The following is a 9,948-nucleotide window of genomic DNA, read 5'->3' on the forward strand; positions in this document are numbered from 1 at the left end:
AAAACTGCACATGGGGAAACCTGGTCAGGTGCGGGTCCCACAGGCACAGTGGGAGCAGGGTGGGATGGTGCTCCTGCTCTCCTCCAAGCAATGGCTGCCTGCTATAATCCAGTCTGGTTAGTGGGAATACATTTCCCCGTCTTCCTGGGACTTCACTGTGAGGGCGAGTCCCAACATGGGGAGGGAGGCAGGCAGGAGGGGCTCAGAGTCCAGGAGAGGGTGATAAGATGCAAGGCCACCACTTCCATTTGCTTCCCCAGCTTAACTCAAGCCTGCATGAGGAGGGCAGGTCCCAGGGGAGCAGCAGCCCATGGAAAGAGGTCCAGGGAACAGGACACTCGGAGCAATGAAGCAGAAACCACCTGGGGACACGGAGGAGCCCCACGTGTGGCAGGGGGGTGGAGAACACCCACGGCAAATGATCCCAAAAAGGACTGCCAGGGCCAGCCCACAGTGAGACAAGGGACAGGCTGGATCCTGAAGCTGTTACAGAAGAAGGGATTTAGCTGAATTCCAGCAAGAAAACCAGGGGAAAGCAGGAAGTACCTGGATGTACATGAAGTGCTCACAATGCCAAGACTCAGACCTACAGCGAGGTCTGAAGCCATGGAAAAGCAGGAGTCACAGACTTGGATTTAAGAAAAGTGTTTACTGCCTGGAACCTTCAAAGATATTCCTGAGCCATATAACCCCCAACAGACCCAAGGGCTTGTTTCCAGCACGATGGGATGCAGATCTCACAGGTGGGAGAGCTCCTGGAGATGTTCCCTCACATGTAGCCGTGTCCTCATCAGGAACCAGCGAGCACAGGGGCCTGGCTTGGGTCCACATGGAGCATCCAGCATGACTCAGCCACTGAACCAAGAACCTGTAATCCATCACTGAACCAAGTACCGTGGAATCCATCCCACAGGGAGAGCAGGGGGAGGCAGCAGCACACGGAGCCATGATCTGGATCATCGGTGTCATGTGGGTTCACTGAGGGAAGAACAACCACTTGCCACTGCAGCTCCAGAGTCTCTTTGGATCCAGGGGGATGGAGCAGTACTTCCCTTTTGGAACTGCCATGAACAGCAGGAACCTGTACTTCCCTTCCCTCCCTCAGCCCTCAGTGAGACAGTTTCAGACTTAACCAGCTCCTGCATCCCCCGTCCCAGCTGGCCCAGGGCTCAGCCGGGAACAGTTCAGCTCCACAACCTTCTCAGGAGCTCTGCTGTGATGTATCCAAGATCTGCTGGGCGATGTGAGCCAAGGCAGGGAAGGCAGAACTCTTGGGAAACTCTTGGATGAAGTCTCTGCCTTCTTCCAAGCTCTGGCTGAGCTGGGGGTCCAGGGGAACACAGCCTGTGGGACAGGAGTGGGAGAGTGAGTGCTTGCTCCTTGTATGGCAAAGGTCTGGAGTCAGGGTTAAATAAACACATTGCCAGAGTCAGCTCCAGCAGAATCAGTAGGGAAGAGCTCTCCAGGAGCTAATTGTCACCTGCAACTGCTTCCTCTGGGTCCAAGACCCCACCACACCCCAGTGCTTCAGGAGAGGTGCTTTCCCCCCTGATCCCAGCCCTTCCAGGGGCAGGGTTCAGCCCTCAGCCCCCGTTTGTCAGGGAGGCTCCAAGACACCCCAACATGGTTCTTGGGCAGCTCCAGGCTTGTTTACCCCGTCACCATGATGTCAGCAGCCACAGCAGGCTGCTGGCACCACCCCCTCTGCCCCAGCCAGGTGCCCACAGGGAGCAGTTTGGGTGGCAGAGGAGCAAAGCACAACCCAGACCCCAGCTCTGCCTGGGGCTCATGGGGACTGGAGTCCAGCCCACCTGCCCTGTGATGCTGCTTCTCTGCACTCCACAATCCCACAGCATCACCAGATCACCCCTGAGCAGAGCTCTGCTCCAGAGGTCACTCACCCAGGAAGGGCACCCCAGCGTGCTTGGCCAGCTCCTCCCCTCCGCCTTTGGAGAAGATGTTTGTGCACTCCTGGAGGAGGAAGAACAGCAGGGAGTCATGAATTCCAGAGCCCTGTGTGACAGAGGAGGTGCTGCATCACCTGAGCAGAGCCAGCTCCTCCCCACCCTCCACCCTCAGGGCCTGTGCCAGTTCTCCTCAGGAGAGCAGAGCCAGTGGCTTTTCCCAAAGCTGGCACACAGACCCGGCAGCACCTCCCCTCCCTGGCTCACAGCATCACCCTCATGGCATTTGCCAGGACACCCCACCCCAAGGAAGGGCCCCCAGCAGCCCCAGGGTCCCAGTAGGGTGAGGAAGCTCACGGAGCAGTGGGGGCACACGAAGCCGCTCATGTTCTCCACGACGCCCAGGACCCGCAGCCCCGTCTTCTTACAGAACGTCAGCTCCCGCCTCACGTCCCCCACCGACACGGCCTGGGGGAGCAACGGAAACGGGGGTGGCCCTCTGTCCACCACAGCTGGGGGTCCAGAGCAGTGGAAATCAAGTGGGAGGCGGATGTGTAGAACAAGCAGCCACAGACAGGATGTGGAAACACCCACCTGGGGGGCATACTGCCCCCCAAACCACTCCCAGAGGCGGGTGCCCACCCAGGAACTCCAGCCCCCTGTCCTACCTGGGGTGTTGTGACCAGGATCGCTCCAAGCAGCCTGTAAGGCCTCAAGGCCTCCACGGTGGAGATGTGCTCGTCAGAGGTGCCCGGCGGGGTGTCCACGATGAGGAAATCCAGGTCCCCCCAGGCCACATCGGTGACAAACTGTTTGATCAAAGCTATGAAATAAAAGGGGCAGATAAAAACCCACACAACAGGTGCCCTGGGAGCCATGGGACAGGGCTTGGGAAGCACCCTGGGTGACAAGGACACAGGGACAGGGGGCAGGGTGATCTGTCAGCACAACACACGCTGCACTCTCCCCACCTGAGTGAGCTGAACCCACTCCTGCAGAACAGGAGCCTCACTGCCACAAGGAATGACATGACCAGGAGGCATCAGCACCTCCAGGAGGGTTCACAGAAGGTTTCAGAGAAGGTTTCCCCAGCCCCAAACTCCACCATTACCGTTTTTCTTGGGTCCTCTCCACACCACGGCGTCGTCCGGCCGCTCCAGCAGGAAGCCGATGGACATGAGGGCGACAGCCCTGTCCTGGCCCACGAACACGGGCACCCAGCCACTGTCACACTGGTGCACAGCCCTGTCCTGCACCCTCAGCATGCGGGGGATGCTGGGCCCACACAGGTCCACGTCCAGGATCCCCACCTGTGGGACCAGCACAGCCCTTCAGCCCGGGTGGGCTCGGAGCTCCCAGGCTCCTTCCCTGGCAGGGGGAGGCAGCCCCCAAAGCTGGGCTGCTCACAGCCAGATCTGAAACACAGTTTCAAAGAACTGCTTTAGATCTGACTGCACTCCCGGCCTCCTTCCCCCCAGGAACATCTCCTGGGTGTTTCCAAGCACTTTATGCCAGAATCCAAGTGGCATTGGCTGCACAGAGCCTTTAAAAAGACCCTCAGGGAATTCAGCCTGTCTCGTGCACACACAGTTCTCTTTTGTCCCCATTGTCACAGTGTCCTTCAGCTCACCCACTTGACCCCCCAGAGGGAGTGGGTGTTACACTTACAAACCAGCAACGTAATTTCTCAGTGCCTCAGCTTCAAACCCAACAGTAAATTTTGGGTGATTTTAGTCTCTTGGGTAAAAGAGAAATGAACTCACTTACCTAACCCAGTTACCTGCAAACACAGAAGAATCACTCGAAGCACTCTCACAAACAGAAAACGCACAGGCAGCCCACACAGGACACACACACCACAAGCAGAGCCCAGCCCAGCCCAGTTGGAGGCTGGGAAGGGGAAGGCAGAGCTCCCCCACCCCACTCACCCTGTGCCCGCGGTGCCGCAGTGCCAGGGCCAGCTCCGTGCTCAGGGTGCTCTTGCCCACCCCGCCCTTCCCCGACAGCACCAGCACGATGTGCCTCACCCCCAGCAGGTTGGTGCTTCTCTCTGGGAGGAAAGATAAGAAGGCATCAGAGTTTCTTCTGCTGAGAGATAGCAGCCCCTGCCACAGGCTCTGCTGAGCTGACAGTGGCTGTCACTGCCCCAGCAAGTCTGCTTTAAGTGTATCATGGAATCATGGAATATTCTGAGCTGGAGGGACCCACAAGGATCATCCAGTCCAATCCCTGGCCCTGCACAGACATCCCAACAGCCCCATCCTGTCCCCAAGAGCATTGTAAACACTCCTTGAGCTCTGTCAGCCCAGGTGCTGTGCCCACTGCCTTGGGGAGCCTGGTCAGTGCCCAACCACCCTCTGGGGGAAGAACCTTTTCCTGAGATCCAACCTGACCCTGCCCTGACACAGCTCCAGCCATTCCCTAGTCACACAGAGCAGAGGTCGGTGCTGCCCCTCTGGGGAAGATGCAGCCCCCGCTGAGCTCTGCCCTCAGCGTGAGAGGGAAAGAAGAGCTGTATGTGCCACAGCCCTTCTGCCATTAGAAAAGGGACAATAAGACAATGGCAGTGAATATTCCATAAGGAATCGGCTTGTCCCGATGACCTCAGCGGCAACTGGGCAGCAAAGCACTAAACACCGCCGGGGGCAAGTCAGGCTCGGCCCTGGGCTGGGGTGAGCTCAGGCCCTTGGCGTTTCCTTCCTCTAGTGTCACACCAGTCGCTTCCTGCCAGTCCCACGCTCCTGTCCTGCCTCCCAGCCGTTCCCTGTGTGCTGTCAGTGCTCCCGGGGCTCCGCTTTGGGCTCAGTCCCCGCGTCCGACCAGCGCGAGGCCGGGACGGGCAGCGCTCGGGGCAGCGGGTCGGACCGGGGCTCCCGCCACCGCCGGGCAACGCCACCGACTCACGGGCCCGAGTCCCACCGGCACCGACTGCCCGCGCCGGGCCCGGGGCATGGAGCCCGCCCGCACCATGGCCGAGCTCATCCGCGCCTCCGCCGACGGTAACAGCCCCGGGGCCAGGACGGGGAGGGGGGAAAAGGGGGCCGGGGAGGGGCCGGGGCTCCGCGGCGCTCTCGGCATCCCAGAGCTGCCAGCAGCAGCTGTTACTCTGTAGTTCCTCGGCGCTGCCCTAGCGGCGAGGCCCTGGCGGGGGCTCCCGGCACCAGGACCCGGGCCCAGCATTGCGGCACCGGCCCGGCCCGAGCACCGCGGAGCTCCCCGGGAGCGAGTCCCGACCCCGCGTTGGGCCCGGTCAGCCCCCGCAAGGCCCGGACCCCCGGGGCCCCGCTCCCTGCCGAGGCCCGGTTCTGCCCCGCGGTGCCGGTTCCCTCCCTGCTCCCGTTCGCCCCCGGGCCCCGCTCACCGCCCGGCCCGTCCATGCCGCCGGCCCGCCCCGCCCACTTCCGCCTTCCACCGGCTGCAAGCCCCGCCCCCTCAGATTGGCAGGCTCCGTGCCCAATCGCAGATCTCGCTCTCACCGGTGAACCCGCCCCCAGAGCTTTACAGCCAATCCAGCTCTCTGATTCCTCCTCCGCCAGCCAATGGGCTTAGTGCTTTCCTTCGCTAGTGGCCTCCAAATGGTGCTGCTCGCTGATGATTGACACACAGCACAGCCAATAGTGTGGGGCTCCCCTCAGACACCGCCCCTCCTTCCTCCTCCGGTTGTGAGTGACGGGGCGCTCAGCTAATGGCAGGGCGGTGCGGCGCGGCCGCAGCCAATGGGCGCCGGAGGGGCGGTGCCGGGAGGGGATTGTTTATGTCCCGGGAGGAGAAAGTGGGTCAGAGCGGCGCCGGGACCGGCCGGGAGGGTGAGCCGGCATCGGGATTGGGATCGGGAATTGGCGATTGGGGATCGGGGTCGGGATCGGGGCTGGGATCGGGGGTCGAGGTCGGGGATCGGGGCTGGGTGGGAGCCGAGGGCCGGGGTTGGGCTCAGGCCAGGCCGGGGCTGTGCGGCCCGAGCGCGGTGGCCTGGCCCGGCCCGGCCCGGCCCGGCCGCGCCTCAGGTGCCGGCACAGTTCGGGCTACGGTGCCGCTCTCAGCGGAGCGGCTGCCCCGCGGTCAGGGGGCCGGGGCGGGCCGGGCGTGGGGAAGCGCTGGGCGGGGAGCGGGCGCCGTGCGGTCCCGGTTCCGGCCCACGGAGAGGCCTCGGCGGGCCCGGGGCCCCTCAGGGGTGAGGGATGTTTTGTATTGGCACTGTTGCGGCAGCAGGCCCCGACCCTGTGCTGGCACTGCTGAGGCACATCCAGCCCTGGGGGCAGTGCTGGGCCCCTCATAACAAGAAAGCCATGGAGGGGCTGGAGCGTGTCCAGGGAAGGGAACGGAGCTGGGGAAGGGTCTGGAGCACCAGGAGCAGCTGAGGGAGCTGGGGGGGCTCAACCTGGAGAAAAGGAGGCTCAGGGGGGACCTTCTGGTTCTGCAACTCCCTGACAGGAGGGGGGAGCCAGGGGTGTCAGGCTCTGCTCCCAGGGAACAAGGGACAGGAGGAGAGGGAACGGCCTCAAGCTATGTCAGAGGAGGTTTAGATGAATATTGGGAAAATTTCTTCCCTGAAAGGGTGGTCAGGCCCTGTGAGGGAGCCCCAACCTTAGCAAGGGGCTGGGGGAGCAGAGCGTGCTGTTGGGCTGCCGTGGGTGCTGTTCAGAGCTGGAGAGAGTTTCTGGTGTGGTTGTAGGTGCTTCCCCCATGGCTGTGCTTGGCAGGGGTGTAAGCCCTCTGATTTCGGCAGGTGGGATGCCCAGGGCCCTTCAGAGCACCCAAGGGCACCTGCACAACTGGCCATGGCTTGTCCTGTCCTGTTTTTCCAGGAGCTATTGGTCCAAGTCAGGACTGAGGCACAGGAAGAGCAGGGACAGGAGCTTTATGGCAGCCCTGGCTCGGGGCTGATCCACTGCAGGTCCACAGGATCCACAGCCCCAGGGGCTGAGCCGAGGGAGCAGGTTCAGGGGAGGGATGAGGGTTTACACCCCTGGGTGCCTCTTGGTGGGGAGTTGATCCCTGCAAAGATAAATTTCAGAGAAAGATTGGAAGCTGAAGTTTCCCTGTCACATCCAGGGCAGTGCTCCTGTGTGGTGGCTGGGGCTGGTGTGAGCTGTCAGGATGTGCACAGGGAAGGGGCCTTTGGAAATCTGATCAGCATCTTCCCTTCTGTCTGTTCCCTTGAGGCAAGTCTGGACAGGTCTGTGACAAGGCTGGGTTCCCTCCAGTGAGAAGGAAAGTGGTTTCTCCACTGCCCGAAATGCTGAGAGCAGAGTGTTCCTTCCCCAGCTGCAGATGGACAAACACTTCCCGCAGACAGACCCACACAGGGGCTGTGGGGGGGCCGGGGCAGTGCAGGGGCACAGAGCCAGGACACTGCCCGAGGGTCACAGGCTGTGTCATGGAGCAGCCTGCTCCGATGGAAGGTGTCCCTGCCCATGGCAGGGGGTGCAACGAGATGAGCTTTACGGTCCCTCCAACCCAAACCCTTCTGTGCTTCTGACATCCCTGAGGCTCCCCAGGAGAGGGGGAGCTGGATCCGTGGGTGCCGGATCCATGCCCTGCAGAGGGGCAGCTGCTGCCACTGCCGGCTCTCGGGAGCATTTCTGGGGGGCCATTTCAACACTGGGCTCGGGGGAGGGGGAAGTTGAGCCTGCCCAGAGCAGCAGGTTGAGGTTTGCAGAGGCTCTTGATGGGGACAGAGCCTCCTTCGGATCAGCTGAGGCCGCGCAGATGTGGCTGGTTACGGGGGGGGGGTGGCACAGCCTGGGGGTGGCCCTGGTGGGATGGGCAGCCCTGTGTGACCCTGTCCCTCTCCCCAGCCTACCTGTCTGGCAGCACCATGGCACGGCGCCCGCGCAGCAGCCGCGCCTGGCACTTCGTCCTGAGCGGGGTCCGGCGCGAGGCCGACGGCAGGGCCGGCACACGCGGCTGGGGGTACGACTCGGACGGGCAGGTAGGACGGGCTGGGGGCTCGGGGGGAGGGTTCTTCTGCCTGACACAGGCAAGGTCTCTGCCTGACGCTGGCTCAGGGTCTCCGTAACTGAGCAGCAGAACTGGCCAAAGCACAAGAGATTTAGGAATATTCAATGTGATTGTCCCGCTCTGCTCACCTGCAATATTGGGGCAGTTTGGGGCACCACAATATAGGAAAGATCTGAAGCCATTAGAGAGTGTCCAAAGGAAGGCAACGAAGATGGGGAAGGGCCCTGAGGGGAAGCCGTGTGAGGACACTGAGGGCACTTGGTGTGTTCAGCTGGAGAAGAGGAGACTGAGGGGAGACCTCACTGCAGTTCCAACTGCCTGGGGAGGGGCAGAGGAGGGGCAGGGACTGAGCTCTGCTCTGGGGGGACCAGGGACAGGACCCAGGGAATGGCTGGAGCTGTGTCAGGGCAGGGTCAGGTTGGATCTCAGGAAAAGGCTCTTCCCCCAGAGGGTGGTTGGGCACTGCCCAGGCTCCCCAGGGCAGTGGGCACAGCACCAAGGCTGCCAGAGATCAAGGAGTGTTTGGATGATCCTCTGGGGCACAGGGTATGACTCTTGGGATGGTCCTGTGCAGGGCCAGGATTGGACTGGATCCTTGTGGGTTCCTTCCAACTCAGCACATTCGGTGGCTCTGGATAAGCTAAATGCTTTTTTAAGCATAGAATGTGTCTGTCATACATAAAGCACATACAATATTCTTAAATATCCTTTTGAAAGTAGAGCTCTACTTCTGTTTGAAGTGGATCAGTTCCCCAGTCCAGCTGGCTGCTCCCTCCTGGGCTGTGTGGGGCTGGGAGGGAGCAGGGCAGCTTCAGCCTGTGAAGTTACAGGTCAGGTATCTTCAGATTGAAGTTCCCTTACATTTCCTGCTCTGTAACATGCACATCCATGTGTGCTGGAGTTGGGAACACAGCAGCAAAAGCAGTGAAACACTGTGAAGAGGGACTTTGATTCATCTCTGCCATCCTTCACTCTTTTCCGTAATTTCTGAGAGTGAGTTGAGTTCCCTGTGCAGAGGTGGGGATACGAGGAGCTGTTCCAGGAGCTTCAGAGCCAAGCTGAAGCCATGAGGCCACTGCCAGAGCACAATGTCCAAATCCAGACCCTGTGCTCCCAGAAAATGAGCATTTTCTCTGCAGTCAGAGCAGTTTTCAGTTCTTGCAGTCACAGGAACCACTGGATTTCAGTAGTTAGGGAAGTCAGAAGTTAGCAAAGACAGAACTCATGCTCTTGAGTCTGCAAGCCAGAGGAGGAGGGCTGGGCAGGACATGTGTAAGCCTGATTTCAATTCCTTCTGTCTTACACAGCTACAAGAATGTGAGTTTAAAGGATTTTTGTTGTTAAATACCCCTTACAAAGTCTGCCATGGGGGTGAATAACGAGCAGGTAGACCTGAGCAGTGTGTAAACCCAGAGTAACTTGCTGCTGTAATGGTAAGAGCAACACCAAACCTCCCATAACACAGGAGCAAGATGGGGCTGTGACTCCCAGAGTGTCCAGTGCAGGGACAGTTTGGTCTCCTGGCATTGGGGAACAGTAAATCAAATGTTTGTGTTCATGGATGAAAGTAGACAAAAGTCCTTTAATGCTGCTGTAGGTTCCCTGTGGGCCCGTCTGCAGCACTGGCCTGAGGAGCTGAACTGGCTCCCCTTTGTTCTGCCCTCCTCTCCCTTTTCCTCCTTGGCTTTTGTGCCTCCCTGGCTCCTCTCAGCCCCCAGGCTTTCCAGGCAGGGCTCAGCTGGGTGCTCAGCTGGTCTCCAGCTGTCTGGAACCTGCCACTGAAAGCCAAAGCCTTAGCACAGAGTTTGCTTAAAAACGTGTGTCGCAGACTTGGGCTGTGACCCTGCTGTGACAGCTCCTGCCCCTGGAAGGCACAAAGAACATACACATGGTGTAAGTGCTGAGAGGTCCCTGCAGCTCAGCAGACACTGTCCGTGTCCCAGAGCAGGGTAATTCCATGGGCACAGCCTCCCTGTGATGTGGCACAAGCCTGGGGAGGTCCCCACACCCCCTGGGCACAGCAGAGCAGTGCCAGCCCAGCTCCCTGTGCTGGGGACACCAGCAGTGACAGTTCCCTGTTCTC

General features: G+C 60.4%; 2 protein-coding genes across 9 annotated transcripts in view; one reads left to right on the forward strand and one right to left on the reverse strand.

The window, feature by feature from the left end:
• Positions 1-634: 634 nt before the first annotated feature.
• NUBP2 (nucleotide binding protein 2) lies at positions 635-5,308 on the reverse strand. Of its 6 annotated transcripts, XM_027693666.1 has the most exons (8): positions 5,266-5,308; positions 3,833-3,954; positions 3,016-3,214; positions 2,573-2,727; positions 2,262-2,372; positions 1,902-2,013; positions 1,198-1,344; positions 635-978 (listed from the first exon to the last, which is right to left on the reverse strand). In XM_027693666.1, the coding sequence occupies exons 1-7, from the start codon at positions 5,279-5,281 to the stop codon at positions 1,202-1,204; spliced, it is 858 nt and encodes a 285-aa protein (XP_027549467.1). In that variant the 5' UTR covers positions 5,282-5,308; the 3' UTR covers positions 635-978; positions 1,198-1,201. The 6 variants fall into 6 exon arrangements, with proteins under 6 accessions (XP_027549467.1, XP_027549468.1, XP_027549466.1 ...); XM_027693667.1 differs by having other exon boundaries at positions 635-1,344; positions 1,902-1,971; XM_027693665.1 differs by having other exon boundaries at positions 635-1,344.
• Positions 5,309-5,645: 337 nt separating this feature from the next.
• Positions 5,646-9,948, forward strand: part of SPSB3 (splA/ryanodine receptor domain and SOCS box containing 3) — an 8,528-nt gene continuing 4,225 nt past the window's right edge. For 2 of the 3 annotated variants that reach the window (XM_027693662.1, XM_027693663.1), the window contains exons 1-2: positions 5,646-5,710; positions 7,703-7,836. In XM_027693662.1, coding sequence (XP_027549463.1) covers positions 5,659-5,710; positions 7,703-7,836 — 186 coding nt within the window. In that variant the 5' untranslated portion in view covers positions 5,646-5,658. Of the gene's footprint in view, positions 5,711-6,842; positions 7,081-7,702; positions 7,837-9,948 lie in introns of those variants that run through there. The other variant, XM_027693664.1, reaches the window with a different exon arrangement.

This window comes from Neopelma chrysocephalum, unplaced genomic scaffold (genome assembly GCF_003984885.1).
Source record: "Neopelma chrysocephalum unplaced genomic scaffold, ASM398488v2 Primary Assembly neopelma1_93, whole genome shotgun sequence".
NCBI lineage: Eukaryota > Metazoa > Chordata > Aves > Passeriformes > Pipridae > Neopelma > Neopelma chrysocephalum.